Consider the following 23,435-nt stretch of genomic DNA (forward strand, 5'->3'; position numbering starts at 1 on the left):
GTCCAGTATTAGCAGGCATGGGGGAATCCAGAAATTAGCAGAATTAAAAATAAAATCTTAAAAGGAAGAAATTCTTAACTGGGGAAAAAGATCTGCCCTTGCAAAGCCCAGTGAGTCTTCAAACTTGACTTGACTTTTGTGGGGCAGGGAATCCAGAAAACTGGGTGGCAAGCAGAAATGGGATTAAACATCTTTGAAACAAGCATAGCAGACTAGCATCCTGAATGAGACCACTTCACACATCAACATTTCGTTGCAGCCCCCCCCTTCCCCCCCATGTTTGGTAATGTATCATGTTTTGGGCTATTTTCTGGCAGGAAAGGTTAGGGAAATGGCTGAAGCAAGGAACAAATGATGACATAGAACCGGAATTTTATTCCTTACTCACATTGATAACTCTTTGGAAGTCTTCCAGGTTGTGGGGAAGATCCTTTTTCATATTATAGGTCTTGACAGCGACTGCAATCCCTGCACAGTTCACTGCTATATCCACTGTGCCAAATTTCTCCCGGGCCAGAGCAAGGGCAGCCTTCACATCAGATTCTGATGTTACCTGGGAGAGGAGTGAGACATTATTTCAGCTCAGCCACTGAAACCTTAGCACCCCGAGGACCTAAACTCCCAACAAGACTCTCAGTTTCAAGGAGCCCTACATCTGCAGGAGCAAAGATGCATCTCTCTCCCAGCGATTTGGCCACAGTTTCCCCCTCAGACTTTGGCAGATCCAGGAGCACAGCGCTGCCTCCCTGTTGTACCAGCCGCTCTGCCGTGGCACGGCCCAGGCCTGAAGCCCCGCCAGTCACCAGGCCCACCATTCCCTGTGTGGGGATAAAGAAGGAGACAATTAACATGGAGGTGCAATGAGGACTTCAAACCACAGACGCCTTAACACCCTGGCGCTGTATGTGGATGTGGAGGGCTGACTGTAGGGCCACTCTGCAGCCTGCAACACCAGACACGTTGTGTCATCCAATCGTTTTCAGGCACAGTAGTTTTTGGACTAAGACTCTGGAGAGCAGGGTTCGAGTCCCTGCGCAAGCATAAAAACCCACTGGTTTTAGAATTTAGTTGGGGCAGCAACAGTTTTTTGCTAGGAAGAATATCTGTCCCTGTCAATAAGACTCCAAGGTCTCCTGCCATGATAGCAACAAATATAAGACATGTAGTTATATTGTAGTTATATATACAACAACAACTATATACAGTATTGTCTTGGGGAGAACTGTTCTTATTGTTATGTGCCTTCAACTTACAGCCAACCTAAGGCAAACCTAGTGTGGCACAGTGGTCTGAGTGTTGGACTATGGCTCAGGAGCCCAGGGTTTGAATCCCCACTTATCCATGGAAACCCTCTGGGTGACCTTGGGCCAGAAGTCACACTCTCTCAGTCTCAGAGGAAGGCAATGGCAAACCCACTCTGAACAAACCTTGCCAAGAAAACCCTGTGACAGATTCATCTTAGGGTTGCCATATGTCAGAAATGACTTGAAGGCACACAACAACAACAATATTGTTTTTACATCTGAGGCTCTCCAGGCTGAGCCATGCTGGCTCTCTACCTGTTGCATTTCTGCCTGTCAAAGGCTTGTCTCGTCCAGAAACTCCTGCAGGAGAAAAAATAGGGTTTTCCCATTCCTCCCAACTAGAGACTCTCAGTTTGCTAGTACTGTATCTATTTTTCAGTGTATTAAATCTCCTAGTCCCCCCCCCACTACTGGAAAAGCATTGGTCTCTCCCAGGCATCTGGCAGTCTCCCCCCTGATCGGTCAGGGAGGTGGTTTGACCCATTGTCTTTAGCAGCCAGAACGGTCTCACAGGCTGAAAGCACAGACTTTTTGTCCCTTGCCGGCTCCCGTAGAGGGTGGCTGTTACCTTCACGCTTCTCAAAGCCGCCGCCATGTTCCTTCCCGAAGGGCCAACCACCCTTCAAGCTCCGCCCCCTTCCTCAGAAGACCGGGCGGAAGTAAAGCAAGAAGCCGGGACGTGTTTGGGCGGAAGTGGCGGGGCCAGGAGTCCCAAGGCGTGTTTGCACGGAAGTAAGTGCCCTTTTGTTGTTTGTCTTCAAGTCATTTCCGGCTTATGGCCACCCTCTCATGAGGTTTTCTTGGCAAGGTTTGTTCAGAGAGGGTTTGCCATTGCCTTTCCCTGAGGCTGAGAGAGTGTGACTTGCCCAAGGGCACCCAGTGGGTTTCATGGCTGAGCCAGGATTGGAACCCTTTTGGACTTTGACCCTTGTGTGTGTTCAAGTCAGCTGGCAGCTTATGGAGCCCCCATAAACGCGATAGTTTTCTGTTTTGTGTGCCTTCAAGTCGTTGCTGACTTATAGCAACCCTAAGGTGACCCTGAGGAGCGGATCCCCTCAAACCGTGGATGCTTGAATCCATGTGAAAAATCAGTGTATATGAAGGGCTGACTGTAATATTATAGTATTATTTCTTAGGCAATAGCGTTGTTGTTGTTGTTGTTATCAGTCCGCATTCCCCCTCAACACTTGGGATTTGGGAGCGGCTTACAATTTTAAAGAACAGTACAATTAAAGCACACACAAAAGAGAGCATTAAAATGGGATTAAATTATGACAGTATTACAGATGATTTATTTTCTAGTGTGCCTGGGACTGGTGTCCTATTGGTGCCTATTGGCTACAACTGTTTCTTTCCTGGAAACTCAGTGGGCTTGGTGAGTGGCATGGGTCCAAGGTCCACCACTCTGAGTAGTCAAAGGATACATCAACTACAGTACTAAGCACTCCTTGCTTGTTTCATGGTCATTTTGAGTGGGTCAGGTCTTAACAGAAGCTATTCATGTCATCTATTTTGCAGGAGTGGGGTGGGCTAAACTGACGGGTCTTATTGCACTTGAATTACTGACACTGTATCAGGTGCTCTGTGCAAACTTGAAAAAGAAACATCCTGGCTCCTTGATGTGGACTACTGTATTCTAAACTAGCTGCATCCTTGATTGGTGCCGTAGACAACTGGTTCTGTTAACCAAGCCACAAAGGTTATATAACCATGCATTGCAGTTATTAGGTTTGAACTTGGGAAGTGGCAGCCATTGAACCAGGGGTGGTGAGAAACTTTGATCATCAGAAAAGTAATCAAAGCAACCTGGCTTTTCAGGCACAGGGGTGATTGAAGGTCAAGATACAGTTTCCAGTTAAGATCATTGAAAACACAGGATCTGCAAATCAAACCACCTTCAAGAGTCTGTTCTCTAGCTGCATGGATGCAGTGCCTAGTTACTCCAAAGATCAGACACTACATCTCCAGACAGTATAACTGGTAACCGATTGAGTAGTGGAAGATCTGAACTGAAAACTGAGCAAACAGCCAAACAGAAGGTATTTATCAAATTCTGGCACAACAGAGTAATTTACAGGAGAAGAAAGAATGAAAGGAAAATTCTATTCCAGCACTTCAGATTTCTGAGCAACCATGTTGGCAGCGTACAACCAGATACTACAGTCGGCCCTTCCTATACAGTACACAGATTTTTTATACACGGATTCAAGCATACAGTACACCGTTTGAAAATGTTCAAAAAAAGTATAAATTTCAAATATCAAACCCTGATGTTCCATTTTTTATAAGGGACACCATTTTGCTCTGCCATTATATCTAATGGGACTTGAGCATCCATGGATTTTGTTATCCACGGGGGATCTTGGAACCAAACCCCAGAGTATAACAAGCGTCCACTGTACGTATTTTGAGTTGTTATGCTGCATAGTCAAACTAGTGTTTTCAAAGATCCAGCTGAAGTATTCTAAAAAATAAAATAAAGCATGGAATACCCTTCTGGGTGCCACAATCAGATGCTCAAGTCCAATTATATACAATAGCATAGTAAAATGATGTTCCTTATATAAAATAGCAAAATAATTATTTTTAGAAGTTGACCCTCACCTTACACAGGGGATCCATTCCAGACTCCCCACGTAAGGCAAATTCCTCCTATGCTTGAGCCCCATTCATTTGAATGGGGCTCGTGTGCATGGCGGCACACATGCACCATGGGACACGCTCAAAGCCACATATAGTACACCTGCGTATAACACAGGCACACTGTATATATTTTAAAAATATTTTCAAACCATGGATGTAGAGGGCCAACTGGATATCGCTTCAGAATGTATACTTGAACATTTAACTTCTTCCTCATATCAAAAGTACATTTTACCTGAAAAGCTAGAATGTTAAGTAAGGCTTAAATAATTTATCCTACATACAAACTTTTTAAAATACCTAATACACAATTCTGATGTCTTCATTCCTACATATAACATTCATTTTTCTTCATAAAGCAGGTAGCAAACTACACAGATATGTACCTGAATGCAGGACTTTTATCACAACCAATTAAAAAAAAGGTTGTAGAACTATTGTACCTTTTGTTCCTGTCAGTGTATACTTTTTTTTACACATGCACACACTTTCGCCAATTGATTGGCTTTAACTATGGCAACTACCAGTTGCATGTTTTTGTTCCAGCAGTTCTGAAGTTATTACCAATCAACCCTCATTCTTCTTTTTAAAGTCCAAGAAACAGACCCAAACAGTTAGAGGATTTAAGCATAAGAGTTTAACAGACGAGCATTTCATAATGGCCTGACAGCATTTTGCCCATAAGGTTCTTACACAAAACCCCCAAATTTCTTTGAATTTTGGCAAGTGTGGGAATTTTGGGGGAGTACTTGGGAAAATGAAGTGGCTGGGCTCACCTGTCTCTCCTCTTACAGTCTCATCCTTCACACTCTTCCTGCTCTGCCCACTCTTTTCCAGAATGCAAACATGAAAACAACACCAGTGTAATGATTTGTATACTGTATTCTGAGCACAGAACATGAACAACTCTGGCTCTAGACCTCCAAATAAAGAGAGTCACACACCACATTGGAAAGCTCTCCGTATATTAAGTGCTTTTTTTTTTGTAGTAAAAAAACAAACAAACATACAAAGTCCTGATACGAAATATACAAAAAATCTCAGCCAAGGAAAACAGTTGCTTTTCTACAAATATCAGTAGCATTGCATAGAACAGCCTCTATGGGATAAAGGGATAAGGAAGGAGTCCAACTGGGTATGATACTTTAAAAACATTGCTATCCATTTATACACAGAGTAGAAGGGGTTGTGAAAGCACATACATCCCTGGTGCCATGTTGTTTCAAGAAATTTATCACCACCACTACCACATTGTGAAACACTGTGGAAAGCGCCTCACCAGTCTCCTAGCCAGTTACTCACTGCCTCACAGAACAACCCCAAGCAGAATATTGTGCAACCAGAGAGCTATTATTGCTTCAACTAAGCCAACAGGTGCAAGGCCCCCATCTGGACCAGCAAGTACTATTTTAAGCCCATTTTAAATTAGCAGAATGTTGGCAACAGAGGAGTCCCAAAATGTCTGGGCTTTACTCTATGAACAAGATGACAGGAGGGCTGTGATTATGTTTAAACTGGCAGAGACACTAACCAGCCTCCAGCAGACTATCTAAAGCTGAAGTATCTACAGAGTGAGTAGAATCCTCCTAGAAAGGAGTGCAGGGAAGGTGCAGAAAATCAGCAGCTTAATAATGCTGAATGGAACAAGGGAACCCTGAGCTGATTTGAAAAGGCCACTGGGCAGGCAATACCCTGAGCAGCCATCAGGGGACAGGGCATGAATGCATATAGCCCCCATATGCAGGCAGGCAGGCAGAGATGCTAAGCATCAGACAATTAAAGGGTGGGTGCTGAAGTGTGGTGACTCCCTGTCCCAAGAGGGCAGAGAGGGAAATGCAGTCGCTGCAATAAATAAAAAGGTACAAAATAACCTATGTGACTGCTTCTAAAATCTTGCACCGCCACCACCACATCCTGCCATATCCAAGTGCAATTGGTCAGAGACAAAGTGCCACTGAGGTCACTGTGGACAAGTCCAACCGGAAACACTGTGTCCGTCCATAATGATCTAGCCATCTTCTTCCACCTCAGAATCCTTCCCATCTAGTTCCTCACAGAGGGAAGATGTAGGACGAGCACCATCGTCTTCTGCTCCACTCGGGGCCTCTTCTACAGCTTCACCTGTGTCAGCAAAGTAAGATATGTTTAGATGCCTCTCTGACCATAGCTTGCTAATCAGAACTGTCCGTTCCTAGCCCACGTAACTCTGATGGTCTATTGCCTGTTCCCCCAGTCTCATTTCTTACTACTGCAGGTACAAAACCTTGCTAACTAAGCCATGAGCTCCCATGAGACCAGGAATTCCCCTTTAGCTCTGGCTTACCAGATCCTCTATTAGCATTCCTTTTTGGTGTCCAAAAACTGCAGCTTTTTAGTGGGAGCTTATTGTTTAACCACTATTTACCTTTTGTACCCTCCTCATCCATGATCTCATGTACATCTGCTTCTTCTTCCTCCTCCTCCTCTTCTTCCTCCTCTTCAGCATCATCATCCACAATCACTACAAAGTCATCACCATTTTCTGTCTCACTAAACACACAGAAGGGGAAGGAGAAAATGTGTCATCATTAATCCATTATCTTCTACTGGACTCTTAGGTGTACATTCATGAGTCATGACTATTTGCAATTGTATGAATACCTCCAGCTGCCCATGAACTTTGACAGAAGGCACATCTATGCAGAGTAACATGTTTAGAATCATGCTAAAAATATGATTTATACCATAGTCCTACCCATATTCTTTAACAAATTCAGTACATTAATAAGACAAGCAACTGCTCTCTTTGACTTCTCACCTGTCTTCTTCACCATTTTCACCACCTTCCCCCATCAGATAGTACTGCAATGGATTGGGCCAGAGGTCCTCTTTAATAATCTAAAAGAAGACAGAAAAGAGTATGAGGGCCAGGAACATAAGGATACTGGAGAAAATTAGGACAAGCTATAGGCTGTAGCTCCTACCTCTGCAATGCGGTCTCCTGCTGGGAAGCTGTGGTCACAGAACCAGCTGAAGAAGCTGCGGCTCATCTCAAAGTTCTTCCGGCCATGAGACGATGGGTCCTGGCCACGCCACCAGCGGATGGGAGTAGAATGGGAAACCAGTCTCCCTGAAATGGATGGAGACACACACAAGAGACGTGTCAGCAAGCACACATGAATACCTGCCATTTTGCTCCTCTAAAACATTGTTTCTTTCTGCATACCAGAGGAACCACACTGGAACTCCTTCACAATGACTTCATTCTGGAAGTAGGGGTTGCTGTTGAAGTAGAATTTGATCTTGCAGCCTGACTTTGCATGGGTGAAATCTTCAACCTGGCATATCAAAGAATGTCAGAATCAAGGCCAGCAGAGAACTATCACCACCCTGACTCAGAGAGAAGGGGAATCCCTCAAACAGAAAGAATCCAGGACTCCAGACTGCAGTTGAATTACTTCCCTCCATAACTTGGGATTCTTATCTACCCTAGCCTCTGCGCAGCCGGCTTGCTAAAGTTGTCACCTGCAGATTGGTCATGTAGCTCAAGGTGTCCTCATCCCGGTCATTGATCATGGCCGAAAGCTGGGGATGGTTGAGAAACTGCAAAGTTAAAAGTCAAGGAAAGAAATTCATGCATATCATTCTAATTTCCTTGGAGGAAGGGTGAGATAAAAAAGTATTATTGCATCAGTGAGGTACAGAAAAATCTAAACTATCTGATGTGCCTTGTGTGCAGCTTTGCCCAGCTTAAAGAAGAGAGAAACTTTGGGGCTTTTAGGCCCGTTACAGATGGGCATAATAGTACAGACTCAGTCCGTACTAGGGTTAGAAAGGGGCGTCACTTCCGGACGCCCCTAACCCTAGTACGGACCAAGTCCGTACAAAATGGTGGCGCCCGTTCCACACAGGGGCTGTCATCTTTACGTAGCAGACACGCTGCGTCTGCATGTTGCGCGGCGGTTATGATGCAGCGAGTGTGCCATTGGTGCCTCGCGGCGTCATAGCCACAACGCATAGAGAAGCGCCATTTTGGTGCTTCTTTTTAGCTGCGCCGGGAAGCCTCGCGGTTTGGCTGCTGGGGCTTCTCGGCTCAGCTAAGGACGGCGCATGCAGAGCGCCGCTTTTTGGCGCTCTGTAACGGCGCCTTAGTCTTGCCATGTCAAGAAAAGAAACTCCATTTAAATATCTTGCCCAGTATCTCTTTCAACTCAAACCACCCAATGGATTATGAGTTGGAATATTTTAAAAGATCACCCAATGTATTAAGGCAAGAAGGATGTTACAGCCTGCTAAAGCTTGTCATTTCTTGTCAAGACAGGACAGACAAAAGTTCAGAAGGGAAAACAATTCTTCAGAAGTGTAGAAGAAAGAGGTTCATCTCTTGCTGATCATAGTAAGGCCCATCAGGCTCCATCATAAAGCAGCAGAGGGAAAAGGAAATGCTTTACAATGGCTTCATGACATGCAGTCAGCATAAAAGACTAGTTTTGGAAGCTAGTAGCATTCATGCCAGTAGAGTGATGCAGAAAATCCAGAGATGGTCAAGTCTCATTATATACAGTGGCCTGGTAAACAATGAGCATTAAAAAAGTGGTAGCAAAATGAAGGTTTGCTTTCGGGATAAAAATATTTTAAATCTGTGGATGCAGAATCTGCAGATTTAGACCAACTGTACAGTATATCCACTCAGAGTTTAAATCTGATTTTCAAAGGTGCTGTCTGTAGTGCTGAACCTACTTGGTGGAGTTGGCCCAGCATTTTGGACAGATCCAATGAAGCTCAGCTAAGGCAGTGGTCACCAAACTATGTCTTTTAAGGGATTTTGGATTTCAGCTCCCAGAATCCCAGACTACTGGCCAACATGGCTGAGGCTTCTGGGAGCTAAAGTCCAAAATCTCTTAAAGGGCACAGTTTGGGGACCACTGAGCTAAAGGGTAGAGCAGATTCAGCTTACCACTCACATGGAGACTATGAGCCACCACTGACAACCTGTCACTTAAGATACTCTACTGAATATATTGATCAACCACACCCTCGTTGCTTAATTCCACTTCACAACACCCTCTGAAGGTTGTACCACAAATCACTGGAAGGACACATGGTTTACACAAAACCCCTGTGGTTTAACCCTCTGCGACTTTAATAAAAACCCATTCAGGTAGCATTTGAGGGGTTTAGTGTATGTCCATAAGACACATGTCCGTAAGATACTCCATATCTACAGATCCCGGATTCTTCATCCAGTTTGAAAATATTCCAAAAATATTTGTTGTTGTGTGCCTTCAAGTTGTTTCCAACTCAGGGCGACCCTAAGGCAAACCTTTCATGGTGTTTTATTAGCAAGATCTGTTCAGAGGTTTGCTATTGCCTTCCCCTGAGGCTGAGAGCTTGTGACTTGCCCAAGGTCACCCAGAGGGTTTCATGACTGATCTGGGAATTGAACCCTGGTCTGCAGAGTCGTAGTCCAACATTTAAGCCACTATGCCACACTGGCTCTCTCTCTATAAGCTCCCAAAAGCAAATTTTCCTTTTGTCATTTTATATAAGGGACACATTTTACTACCCCACTGCATTTAATGGGACTTTTTTCCCTTATGAATTTTCATCTGTCCTGCCTTGGCAGGAAATGAAAAGCCTTAGCAGGTTGTGAAGACTGGACATCCTTTTTGTCCAAATAATCCATTGGGTGATTTGTTTTTTATTTTAAAAATTATTTTTATTCAAACACATAAATCTATTGGGGGATTTGAGCCCTGGAACCAAAACCCAACCAATACCAGTGCAGTAACCTACAAAGATAGCCTCCTCTGTGGGTTGGTATTCTGGTCTCTGAAAAGGCTATCATTAGTTGGCCCTCCATATCCAGGGATTTTTAATCCATGGATTTATCCAACTTGAAAATATTCAAAAAAAAGTTATAAACTCCAGAAAGAAAGCCTTTGATTCTGCCGTTGTATCTAATGGGACTTGAGCATCCATGGATTTTGGTATCCATGGTGGGTCCTGGAAACTCCAGCAGAGACCAGGGACCCACTGTAATGGAGAATCATAGTTGAAGAGGCCTCAAGGGCCATCCAATGCAACCCCATTCTGCCAAGCAGGAAATCAAAGCATCCCAACTGACAGATGGCCATCCAGCCTCTGTTTAAAGACCTCCAAGGAGGGAGACTCCACCACACTCTGAGGAAGGAGTCTTCCACTGTCAGGAAGTTCCTCCTAATGTTGAGGTGGAATCTCTTTTCCTGGAGCTTGCATCCATTATTCCGGGTCCTGTTCTCTGGAGCAGCAGAAAACAAGCTTGCTCCCTCCTCAATATGACATTCCTTCAAGTACAGTATTTAAACAGAGCTATCATATCACCTCTTAATCTTCTCTTCTCAGGCTGAACATCCCCAGCTCCCTAAGCCTCTCTTCATAGGCCATGGTTTCCAGACTGTTCACCATTCTAGTCTAGGACTAAGTTCTCCAGTGCAAATCTGTGATCAACATTTGCCCGACGTTGACCAAAGAACTGTGCTGGAGGACGTATAAATGCCTACAGGAGCATTCTCTCTGAATCTTTAGTTTCTCCAGTGTGAGGCCTGGTGAATTCTGACCAGAGTCATGTTGGAAGACCTAGAGATCCCTAAAGAGAACATATTAATAAAATCTGTGAATAATCAAATCTACAGCAAATGAGGAACTCCCTAAGTCTCTCCTCATGGGACTTTATGGTTTCCAGACCCTTCACCATTTTGGCTGCCCTCCTTTGGACACACTCCAGTTTCTCAACATCCTTTTTGAATTGTGGTGCCCAGAATTGGACACAATATTCCAGGTGGGGCCTGGCCAAAGGAGAGCAGAGTGGCCAGCTGTACTTCTACTGCTGCAGCCTAGAATTGCATTGGCCTTTTTAGCTGCCGCATCACACTTATTGTTTCATGTTCAACTTGTGGGTGGGATGTTAAAGGTCAAGTGGGACAGAGAGGATACAGCGGTGACCCAGAAGCCTGGGATGTTGTGGATGATGCGGTTCCGCTTCTCAAGGTGGGGCTTCCTCATGTGGCCAAACTTGGCCTTGAGTTGGGCGAAAGTGCGGCTGGCCTGCTGGTTGACGGCCTCCAGCTCCAGCTGCACCGCCTCCAGCGCCTCCAAGTACTGCTCAGTCTTGCGGGGGGGCTGAGGCCTTCCTCCTTCCCCTTCTTCATCCTCTTCATCTTCTTCTTCTCCCACAGAGATGATGGAGCATTCATCTGCTGCTGCTGATGTGGCCGCCTCGGTCGCCTTTCGCCTCTCTCTGGCATCTTTCCTTTTTTTCCGTCCCTCGCGGCCGTCAGCGGCCTCCTCTGCAGGGCTGGTTTCCCGCGCGGCGGTTTCGAGGCCCCCCGAAGAAGAGGAGGCGGCAGCGGTTTCGCGGTCCCCACTGGCCCCTCTGTCGCACGCCCCCTGCCGGCCGCCCGTTTCCAGGCCCCTCTCCTTGGCGGCCGCCGCCTCCTCGCGCGCCCCCCTGCTGCTGGGCGGTTTCAAGGCCCCCCCAAGCCGTCATGTCAGCCAGCGCTTGAGCAGCCTCGGTTTCCTTCTCCAGCTGGCAGGCCGGGTCTAAGCGCCGCTGCTTCGAGGCAGAGGGGCCTCCCCCGGTGCCCCCATCCCCGCTCATGGTGGGGTCAGCCTCTCAGAGGAGGAGAGACAGAAGCCGCGAGCCCAAGCACCGCTTTCAAAAGAGGAGGAGGATGAAAGGGGGGAAGGGCACGGGCGCGCCAACGCTCTGCTCCAACGGCCCAGGCGCGCGAGGCTCCTGCGCAACTCCTTCTGATTGGCTGCTGGGGGTTGACGTTGATTGGCAATGGACGGCAAGGTCCCGCCTTCCTTTTATTCTACGTCGTGATAGGCCAAGAAACTCCCCGCCTCCCTCCTTTGATGATTCCACCGAGTAGATTGGCAAAGGTCCCGCCTTCCGCTTATACCACGTGGGGCCATCCGAACGGTGATAGGTCAATCCCTCCTCCCCCCTCTCTTTCATTCGACTATTCTTTGTGAAGTGTTTTTATCCTGAGATGAAACAACTCGGAAGGCCATCTTAGTGGGGGCGCATGCGCAGAAGAAAAGTTAGCGGTCTCATTCTCCTTGGACGCATGCGCAGAAGGAGGGTTATGGTTCGCCCCGCTCTTCTTTGGCGCATGCGTCCTGGAGGCGCAATGACAAAATGGCGGCCAGGGAAAGGGATGGCAGTGTTAAGAGCAGCAGGAGGGGGAACTAGTGCCCCTCCCTACAGGATAATATTTATTACAGAAAGAATAGGGAAGCTGCCTTGCAGCCAGAGTAAATAAGTGGATCTGAATTAGATTGACAGTAAAAAAGGGTTTTTTTTTACAAGCAACATAATAATAATAATAATAATAATAATAATAATAATAATAATAATAATAATAATTATTATTATTATTATTATTATTATTATTTTAGCCCGCCTCTCCCTACGGCGGGTTACAATAAAAATGATAAAATACATAATACAGTACAGTAAATCATAACATTTCACAATTCCAAACCCACCACCAACATAAGAATAAAACAATTACAAATTCAACAATGACAACAAATAACATAATGTTGTTATTATTTTATTCACCTATATCCCACCTTTCTCCCAAGAGTGCTATAATTCAAGGCAGGGTGGCCAGATATCCTAACCAAGGCACTCTGAAATGTAGGGCATTGTGACATAAAAGCTCAAAACACTTGTATAAATACCAGATTATAGTCCTTCTTAGTCATGCTCAAAGGAGCCCATTTTGAGGACAAGGAGGACGTGTGGTCACCCTGATTCAAAAGGGGCTAACATTTAAAAGCAATACAGGGAGTAAGTGTAGAGAAATGGCAGTCAGGACAGAGCCTGGGTTTGCAAGTAGCTAAGTGGATCCAAGTAAAGTTCTCTCAGCCTCAAGGAAAAGCAATGACAAACCTCTGAATATTGTGAAGTCAAAAGCTTTCATAATAATAATAACAATAATAATATTTATATCCCATCTCTCTCTGTAACGCAACTGAGGCGGCTTACACATTAAAATATACAATTCCCTATCCCAGTAACTCACCTACTCCTAAAGTACAATTTAACAGATTACAGATTAAAACATACTTTAAAATAATAAACAAATCATGGCCGGCATCCATAGATTTTTGTGGTTTTGTTGGGCTTTGTGGCCATGTTCTGGAAGAGAACTCTTTTAGAACATGGTCACATAATCTGAAAACCCCCACAAAAACCTTCTCTGAACAATTCTTGCCAAGAAAACCCTATGATAAGGTTGCCATGAGTCGGAAAATGACACAACAACAACAAGTGGAGCCTCCAGGGTCAGAGGCAATGTATCCCTGAGTTCCAGACACAACAGGAGCAATTATATATATGGAAAGAGGTACTGGATTTAAAATGGGGGGGGGGGGGTTGGTAGGCCGCCAAAGAAAAGGAACCACATTTGCTCCGAGAATGCAGAAAACCGTTTAATAATAGTTGACCATCTCAGGGGTCTTTCAGATGTTGCTTATCAATGTGCTTTTCAGTACTGTCTTCACTATTGCTCTGGGAATGGCAAGATGCAAGGGGACAGGCTATTTTCTCCTTAGTGTCAGCATTTTGCTGCTTTTGCATCAGGCCTCCACTTTTTGACCCTGAATGCTGCTTCTTTGACCCATCTGGCAGTGCCTGCTGCCTTTTGCTAGTGGGCTTTATCCTATTCCCGCTATCTATGCCTCGAGCTTCAAGACTGCACTCTGAACGTTGGAAAATGCAATCCAAGGCATTTCATTATTCAAATAGTAGCTAATGATGGGAGTTGCAGTTCAACAGTACCTGTTGAATGTGGCAAGTTGCATTTTTGAAGAAACATACTGTATTTGAAATTGCACTCTACAGAGCATTTATTTCTAAGGGCTGGAACAAACTGCAGAAATAACTGCTTTGACTCCCCTGGCTCAGTGCTAGGGAATTTTGAGAAATGTAGTTTGTTGTGGCACAGAGCTCTCTAATGGAGAAGGCTAAACGTTTCACAAAACTACAGTTCCCAGCATTCCCTAGCACTGAGCAAGGGCTTTTAAAGAGGTCTGGAGCTGAATTATTTGTGCAGTCTGTTTTGGCCCTAACTGCTCGTTCTACTCTCCTTGGCTTGGAGGCAAAGGTCCAAAACACACTGCAGAAATAATTCAGTTTGAGACCGCTTTAACTGCTCTGGCTCAATGCTAGGGAATTCTGGGAACTATAGTTTTGTGAGACATTTAGCCTTCTCTGTGAGAGCTCTGATGCCACAATACAATTCCCAGGATTCACTAGCACTGAGCCAGGGCAATTAAAACGATCTCAAAATGGATTATTTATGCAGTCTGTTTTGGACCAAAGAAAACTAAACTGAAGTTGTTGTATTTTGGCCATATCGTGAGAAAAAAGTACTTACTAGAAAAGACTATATAAAATAGCAAAATCAATGTTTGCTTTTTGGAATTTATATCTTCTTTAGAATTTCTTCAAGCCTTAGATGCTTGAATCTGTGGATATGGAAGGCCAACTAATTTGTCTCAACAGCAGTCCTATTGTGTATATTTAATGATATAAAACTGAAATAAAGGGTGCAGTTGTAATAGTTCCCTCGTAGCTGTTTTTTGACCCTTTCTCTCTGCTTATGTCCTAGATGGCAGCCTTGTCTGTAGAAAGGATTTCCCAGAAAATGGAAATAAAAGGGAGGAAACTCAAGAAGGAAAAGATAGTGGTTTGTATCTATAACAGAAACTATGATCTGAGAACTCAACAGAATAACCAAGTGAGACATTTCACCAAGGAACAGCCAGCCATAGCTCAGTGGTTGAACAATTGTCCCAGTCTTAATCTTCATTTCCAGCAAGTAGCAGAAATGGGGAGCATCTCTGTGTAGGATCTGGGGGAGCCCTTGCCATGGATCTTTGTCTGATTTAGCATCAAGCATGGCAGCCAAGCAACAACCTTCTTCTACCCAACATTCCTTTAACTAGATATGGCATATGTTCAGCCCGCTACCGTTTGCTTGTAAAGCATTGCTACTGATCATCATTTTCTCAGATTTTATCATTTAAGCAGCTTAATACAACATGGTGAACCACCCTAACACAAAAGGAACTAGTGACATTTCAGGCTAAATCGTCTTTTGATCGTATTTTGGAATAAGTCTTCACTTTCTCTCTTCTTAGGCCAAATGACTGTTATGGAGCCTAGAAATGAAAATATATAATATACTTAAGGCAGAAAGCTGACAGTGTCCTCCACATCGACTTTTAAAAATATGCTTGGTAAAGCATTTTCCATAGAAGTGTTTGTGTAAGAGCTTGAAGGCACTGTCTGTATAGAAAGAACAGAGAAAGATTGGTACCACCATGTTAGTTGGAGGGAAGCAATAAAGAAAAGGAAGGTATTTTAGTAGCACTTTCCATAACGTGGCAATGTGGGCCCATGATGTGGAAGTAGATCTTCATTTTATAGTGGAGTGAGTAGACCATGTGGTGGTGCTGTGCATCTGTGAAAAACTTGGAAACCCTGCTGCATTTCCCTTGTGAGGATGACTTTTAGAGTACAGTTGGCCCTCCGTATCCACTGATTTATTACCCACAATTCAAGCATCCAGAACTTGAAAATATTTTTAAAATACATAAACTTCAAAATAAAAAAAACACATCCAAAAAAAGGGGGAAAAAACCTCAAAGAAACCCTGATGTTGCCATTTTATGTAAGGGACACTATTTTATTACAGCATTGCATTTAATAGGACTTGAGTAGCCACAGCTTTTGTTATCCACAGGAAGTCCTGGAAGCAAACCCCAGTAGATGCCAAGGACCCACTGTAGTAAGGAATGGTGAGGGTATTCTACAAAAGGGAACAGAGAGGAAAGCAAGTGAGGTTCACCAAACTGTACACATTCTTTTTGCCTTACCCAGAACCCTTGGGTTTTTATGTTGTTCTTCCCAAGGAACTACTGAGAAGAAAATGAATTTGTTTGGAATATTCAACATGTACCCTATAAAAGCTGAATAGTATTATTTGAGACTTTTTTGTGGCTTTTCCAGCTACAAATGAGAGAAGTTCATCTCTTTTAAAGCCAGGTTGGACCTGCCTCATAGCAAGCAGTTAGATCCTTCTAGATTCTTTGAACACTGCACTGCATTGCTGCCTACTCCCAGGTCCAGTAAACTGAAGGCAGGTAAAGCCACCTCAATGGTTTAGTTGCTAATAAAGTGCATCCTAGACTGGCATTTTAAATTCAAGACACATGGCCCAGTTGTTAAACTGGATGGCCCCCAATATTCAGTCGCATGTCCACCCTTGCTATTTAATTCCTCATATTTTGGAACATTTTAGTGAAGACATTTTGAATTTTAACCTCAGTAATGCTGAGACATCACTTTTACATATGGCTACACACATTTTGAAAACAAGTGCTGATAGCCTAGAATGTTGACTGTTGGTGTGTGCCTTCAACTTGTTTCTGAATTATGGCGACCCTATCCCAGAGTTTTCTTGGCATGATTTAACCAGAGGAGGTTTGCTATTGCCTTCCCATGAGACTGAAAGAGTGTGACTTGCCCAAGGTCACCCAGTGGGTTTCATGGCTGAGCTGGGAATCGAACCCTGGTCTTCAGAGTTATAGTTAAACACTGAAGCCACTATGTCAGTCTGCTCTGGATTAAAATGTTTTAAACTGTGTGATCAGAATATGTGATACACAAATAGAAAATATACCAGTCAAATAAACACTAGTTTCAGCTATTAGTCTTACTGTTCCTGATGTGGACCAGAAAGCTTCCTTTTAAAAATATTTTAGAGTGGTGGCATATATTTAAGAGAACCACCATGGTGGTTTGAGTGTTGGACTATGCACCTGGAGACCAGGGTTTGAATCCAAGATCAGTCATGGAAATCCACTAAGTGAACTTGGACAAGTTGCACACTCCCAGCCTCTGGGGAAGGCAGTGGCAAACCTCCTCTGAACAAATCTTGCCAAGAAAACCCCATGAAAAGGTTGCCGTAAGTTGTAAACCACTTGAGGCACACAACAACAAAAACAACATACAGTATTTGTTTAAAGATAGTGTGGAAAATCAGTATGCAAAGGGTTCTTGTAACACCTTTGAGACTAACTGAAAGAAGCTGATAGCATAAGCTTTTGAAGACCTCCAAAAGGTCACATACTACCAGCTTCTTTCTTTCAGTTAGTGTCAAAGGTGCTACAGGATCCCTTTGCACATATATTTGTTTAGTGCATTATGGCTGCATCCACAATGCATTTAACTGCCATGTCTCAGTGCTATGGAATGATGAGAATTGTAGTTTTGTGGGACATTTCGCTTTTAGAGCTGTGGTCCTACAACAAACTACACATCTCAGAATTCCATAGCAATGAGCTATGGCAGTAAAAGTGGTGTCAAACTGGATTATTTCTGCAGTTCAGATACAGTCTACATGAACAAAAATTAGCTGCAAAAATAATTGCAAACTGCTATGACAATTGTGGAGTGGGGAGTGAGAAATACATTGGTGGTGACACAGGCACAGGCTTATGTGATTCTCTACCCTTCCAAAGTAGTTGTGGCTTCATATTTCAGTGCCAAATAGTTTGCCTTTATTTATTGCTATTCCTTATTTATACTCCACTCGTATGCGTTGTCTTCTTTGGCTGTTTTTCATGCAGAAAAACCTTTCCCACAGTGCTTTATAGCTGAGAAAGAAAGATGGAGTATACTCCCTGTAATGTCACTGCATATACTTTCAACGCAACGGGTCCAAAATATTTAGCTTTATGAAGCAGAAAATCCAGACTCTCCCCTCTTTGTGGTAAGTACCACCCCAAATCCACCATTTGCAAGTACTCCTAGAGCCAACTACCTATTTCAAGGTGCCATTGATTTTTATTCCAAATGCTTAAGAAGGTCTTGGAAGACATAACAATTTTGGAAGCATCTCATCCCTTTAATGCTGGGGCCCCTTGAGATGCTCACAACTATTGTTGGGTCTTCCTTTGCTAATTAAATCAGATTAATCACCATAGCAGCACCACTGGGGAAGAAGAAACCCATCTGTCAGCAACCAAATGTGAAATTTTCAAGGTTTTTTAGATGCCATGTGTAGGAGCTTGTGGCAGTTCTGTGGGGGGACTGTAGGCTGAGCAATTTCAACAAATATATTCGCCCCATGTTCTATACTCCCTTTGGTTTCTAAATTGGGAGCATCATATACCAACTTTGGGGAACTGATCTAAATATCTTCGTTTTTACCTCAAAGCATAAGGCAGCAGCATCATATTCTTTAGACAGGTTATAGAGGTGCATAAATAAAGATTAGAAGAAGAAAGAATTTTCATAGGGAAAAAGATAGTTTGAAAGAACAAGATTTTTCCTCTGGAACTGGGAACAGCTCCTTAGACAAGTTCATTACTGTGTGAGGCAAGAAGGGATGAACCTTCTTAGTCCTTTGGTGCATATAACTTATTATTTCAAGTTGTTTAAGAGAAATGCAAAGATTTCTTCCCCTTCCTCACTGGAAATAAATGTGTCACTGGCACTCTGCATAGTCAAAAAACCAAAAACAGAATTCCTGTTAGCCAAGGCTGCTTCAAGGTAATGACCAAGTGATCCTAGAAAGAAAAGCATTCAGGACAAGCCCTGAATTAGTTCTCAATCTCCATTGTAGTTGTTCTCATTTACAGATGTTAAAAGATGTCATGACGTTGTGGTTAATTTTTATGAAACTATGCTTCAAGGTTTTGTTTTGTTTTTAAAGCATGGTTAGAGATGTCAAGGGATCTCAAGAAACAGGCAGGACAAATGATAGTGATGTGTACAGTGATATACCATTATAAAAAATACATACTGTCAGAGACCAATACCTGTATGTTTTTCTGTGTAATCAACAGAATGTCCCATCAACTCGCACCCCCTTTAATCTCTTACATGAAAGTAAAACAGTAGTTTATTAGAAGAAAAATATAGTACCCACCAGATCCTGTCTTATCATGGAAGCTAAGCCCTGGTTAGTACTTGGATGGGAAACTCTGGAGGACTACCAGGCTATATTTCAGAGGAAGGACCTTCAAACCACTTCTTATTTCTTGCCTATGAAAACCCTACAAAATTTATGGCGTCACCATAAGTCAACAGGTGACTTGAAGGCATATACCCACACATTTCCCATGCAACCCTTTTTATTCCCACAACAATTAGGGCTAAATCTAGACAGGCAAAAAAATGCATCCTTACCTGGCTCTCAGTCCTGCTGGAACAGGACTGGATGTTCCTCTCGTTTGAACGTGAAGACACTTTTTTTATGCCCCAGGGCTTTAAGGCAATTTTAAAAAAATGTGTCAAACTGGATTATTTTTTTCTGCTGCTTTTGTGAAGAATTGATTTTTTAAAAATACACAGTTTGACCCTTGGATTGGGATTGGGGTGGAATCGGGAGAGGGTGAGGCCAAGTTGGTGAGTGATGACCAGCTTTTGGTGGACAGCTGGTCACCACTCACAAGGACTGGAAGCGTCAGCACCATTTTTTCTTTGCACTCTGGACATATGTGAAGCTATGAATCTTTGATCTTCAAATATTTGCTTGCCTTTAGATATCCTTTTGAGTAGGGTGATCAGGGGAGTGGGAATCTCATGCAAAAAGCACTATAAAACACTTCCCTGGGAGTGAGCACGATTGAATTCAGTAGGACTTATGTCTGAGCAGACCTGCACAAGGTTGCACCATATGCCATCAATCCTACACCCACGTTCCTAGGAATTAAATTTAAAAATGAGGCAGCAACTTAGAGGAGGTAGAGACAACACATGTGAGGGCTGAGGTAACCACCCAGATATGCACCCAACCCAGTGGGAGTGCAGGTGGGCAGTCAGAACGATGGAAAACATGCAAATATGCATATGCATGGTGGGATCAAAAAAATAATAATCCTGTAGCTACAGCAGTCCTATGACCAAACATAATCCGACATGTGCTGATGTGACTGTATGATGGTGTCACGTGTGGTTTTTCAGATTGATTAAAATAGGTATGTGTGACAATAAAAAGCTAAACTGGAGCAGGATACTACATATGGGGCTAGGCAGGGACGTAGCTAGGATTTTAGGAAGGGGGGTGTCCAGACTAAGTGCCACCATTATAATGGGGTTTGAGTGCGGCGGCACAGCAGCACACACCATTCATTTTTCTAATGGAAGGGGGGGGGTCCAGACCCCAAGAACTCCTCCCTTGGCTACGTCCCTGAGCTAGGATACAGTCCTTGTGTAGATTCAGCCTAAGTGAGATAGGTAAAGGTGATGGTGTGTGACTGGCCTTGAGGCTTCCTAGTGAGCCTGTCATGACCAAGTGGGGATTTGGACTTGGGTCATTTTAGTCCCAGTGCCCTTTCATACCACACAGAGCACTATGATTCCACTTTAAACTGCATGGCTACATCTTCTGGAATCCTGCTGTTTAAGGATGCCCAGAGCCAGCATGCCCAGAGCCAGCATGGTGTAGTGGTTTGAACACTGGACTGTGATTCTAGAGACCAAGGTTCCTATGGAAGCCCACTGGGTGACCTTGGAGGGGTCACATATTCTCAGCCCAAGAAAATCCCATGATTGCCTTAGGATCACCATAAATTGCAGTTGCAATTTAAGTGGAACAATAGCACTATAATTGGGTAGAGTGAAGGAGCCCCTAGTTAACAGATTGGATACTACACCACAATGTGCTGACCACCTCTATAAGTCTGTATGATTTAGAGTATGGTGATAGCAACTTGTCAGCTGAGAATACACTTGTCCCTCCACATTCGCTGGGGTTAGGGGCACAGGATCCTCGTGAATTTGGAAAAACCACAAACAACAAAACACTTATGTTTTTACCTGAGAGAACACCTCTCTAGGAATCTCTAGGTCTTCTAGTGCAACTCTGTGGTCAACATCTGCTAGACACTGACCATAGAATTATGCTGGAGGAGCTGCAAATGCTTAGTGGAGTATTCTCTCTAGCAATCTCTAGGTCTTTCAGTGTGACTTTTGGTTAAAGTTGACCAGAGTTGCACTGGAGGACCTAGATATTCCTAGAGAGAACATATTAATAAAATCCGCAAAAGTCAAAGCCGCAAATGCGGAGGGACAAGTGTGTAAGAACTTATGTGAAACTGAGAGCCTGTCTTCTTGTAACTTGTCACCTGAGAATATGGTGAAGGTAACTTGTTGCCATGTCACCTGAGAAGAGCCTATTGATTGGCAAATTTTGTTAATGACTTGGGCCCAGAGTACTTGGAGGACCGCCTCTCCCCATATAATCCACCCCGCACTCTCAGGTCGGGTGGGAGACAACTTTTGAGAGTTCCTAAGGTGAAATATACAGCGTTTGCGCATAGGGCTTTTTCTGTTTCGGCCCCACGGACTTGGAACTCTCTCCCTGACGAGCTCCGCTCGGCCCCCCTCCCTCAAGTCTTTTAAGAAAAATCTCAAGACTTACCTCTTCCGCCAAGCTTTCCCCCACATGTCCTAATCACTATTTTTCTCCTGTGTATTGTGTGTATTGTATTGATTGAATTGTCTGATTGTTTTTTAACTGGTTTTAATGATTGAATGATGCAATTTAATTGATGTATTGTACTGTTTAAATGGGGGACTTTTGCTAATGTAACTTGTATTTTATTTTTCTGTAAACCGCCGTGATCGAAGGAACGGCGGTATATAAATAAAGACTCATTCATTCATTCATTAATATAATAATTGCATAAAGAGAAAGTAACCATGACTTTCAGTCGTGCAAGTTTGAGTCAGTTTTGTCAATGTTTGATTTCAAAATGTATGGGCAGAGTCTGAGGAAAATCTGCCATAATCTATTGGATTAAGAGGGGAACTAAACTGGTGGATCAAGCCCAGGTCTGGAGTGAAAACTGGCAAATTTGGGATTAATGTTGTAGAAGAACCTTACAGGTCATGAATGGAGTCTAGCAAATCTAGAGATGGGGGCCATCTTTCTTGAAATTCTTTACCTGTACTTAATGCTTCTTTACCAGAATATGGATTTTTATTTTATTTTATTTTTTTGGTAAAATGATGGAACTAGTTTTACAATTGGGATTTAGTATTCTAGAAGAAACGAGTTTAGCTCTGTGTGAATGCAATGACACGATAGAGCTTAATATGGGTATACAACTTGTTCATTCAGGTCTAATGTGGCTCTTCTCCATATACTTTCGGGTTGTGAGCTTAAAATCTGCTGGGATCTTGAGCAGGTCCTTATCAGTTGTGTGTGTCACCTAAGGGATTGTGAATTCTTTATCTTTATATATTAGGCATGAACAACTGGAACTCCAAATACAGCCCCCAAAGGCTTTTTGTATGGTTTCCAGAATAACCCCAATCGCAAGGTTTTGCCCTCCTAACCCAGTTATGCACCTCAGCCACTCCTTCCCAATGTAGCATTCGGACAAAAAACTCTTCAGGCCTCCCACATCTCTCTCTTAATGATGTGCCTTAAGGGCTCACTCCCATGTGCAATTCCCACTATGCAGAAAACCAGTTCTAAGGTGCCTAAAAGGCTATGCTAATGGCTCTGCTTCTGAGGAAAAGAACCCTTTGGCAATATGGTGGCTATGGTTCATGTGAATTACTAGCAAGTACCTATACTAGTGAAACACAATTAGGTGTAGGTTTTTGTGGGGTTTTGGGGCTATGTGGCCATGTTCTAGAAGAGTTTATTCTCTGAAGATGCCAGCCACAGATGCTGGTGAAATGTCAGGAATAAACTCTTCTAGAACATGGCCACATAGCCACAAAAACCCCACAAAAAACTTTGGATGCAAGCCATGAGGGCCTTTGACTTCACAATTAGGTGTCTTCTGCCAGGTGACTAATACCTGTTCTTTATTTACAAAAATATTTCCAAGTTGTTGCAGAGGGCTGGCTTTCTTTCTTTCTTGCTGTGTTGTTGTTATAGATTTATTCTTACTATTTTGTTCTAAGAAGAAAATTGCCAGGCCTCAAGCCATCCTTGTGGTTGGTTTATGGATGTAGACTTGAGTCAGTTGACTTGGACTTTACACAGATTCAAATTGCTTCAATTATTTGACTTGAGCTTGACTCAGCAATAAATGATGCACTGACTCAGCTCGACTTGAGACTTGTTTATTTTTGGCAACCAACTTGTTGGTTAACTTCATCGAGAAACAGCAAATGTGTTAGGCAATTGGTTTGAGACAGGCGTTGAGGTCTACTCAGCAGCCTATCTCCACTTCACATTGGAAGAGCCTTCTAAAGCTGTTTTCAAAAGCTTTAGAAGGACCCTTCCTCCTCTAGCCTATTGCCTAACACATTTGCTGTTTCCATATAAGAATATTTTCCCCCTAACATTGTGCATGTCTTCTTGATTTTCTAGTTATTGAAATCCACACACCACGACAACCTCCTCCTTCTTTTTTCGGTTAAAGTTGGCTTCCAGACTTGAGACTTGACTTGAAAGTACATTGCAAGGACCTGACACT

General features: G+C 43.4%; 2 protein-coding genes and 1 long non-coding RNA gene across 3 annotated transcripts in view; 1 reads left to right on the top strand and 2 right to left on the bottom strand.

Annotated features, from left to right (window-relative positions):
• Positions 1–1,996, bottom strand: part of HSD17B10 (hydroxysteroid 17-beta dehydrogenase 10) — a 4,419-nt gene extending 2,423 nt beyond the window's left edge. The window contains exons 1-3 of the mRNA XM_042452430.1: positions 1,873–1,996; positions 654–818; positions 389–553 (exon numbers count right to left, since the gene is read on the bottom strand). Of these exons, the coding sequence (XP_042308364.1) occupies positions 389–553; positions 654–818; positions 1,873–1,899 (357 nt within the window). The 5' untranslated portion in view covers positions 1,900–1,996. The remainder of the gene's footprint in view (positions 1–388; positions 554–653; positions 819–1,872) is intronic.
• LOC121922710 lies at positions 1,939–23,388 on the top strand. Its single transcript, XR_006102214.1, has 4 exons — positions 1,939–2,036; positions 14,594–14,671; positions 17,619–17,761; positions 23,330–23,388. It is a non-coding gene; the product is annotated as an uncharacterized LOC121922710 (long non-coding RNA).
• On the bottom strand, positions 4,896–11,733 carry TSPYL2 (TSPY like 2). Its single transcript, XM_042452420.1, is given in 8 exon segments — positions 4,896–6,068; positions 6,352–6,476; positions 6,745–6,824; positions 6,911–7,056; positions 7,153–7,264; positions 7,452–7,529; positions 10,902–11,414; positions 11,416–11,733. Coding segments are annotated over 8 exon segments (1,317 nt in total). The 5' UTR covers positions 11,566–11,733; the 3' UTR covers positions 4,896–5,955.
• Positions 23,389–23,435: the final 47 nt, after the last annotated feature.

The sequence above is a fragment of the Sceloporus undulatus genome, chromosome 2 (assembly GCF_019175285.1).
Source record: "Sceloporus undulatus isolate JIND9_A2432 ecotype Alabama chromosome 2, SceUnd_v1.1, whole genome shotgun sequence".
In the NCBI taxonomy this organism is placed as follows: Eukaryota; Metazoa; Chordata; class Lepidosauria; order Squamata; family Phrynosomatidae; genus Sceloporus; species Sceloporus undulatus.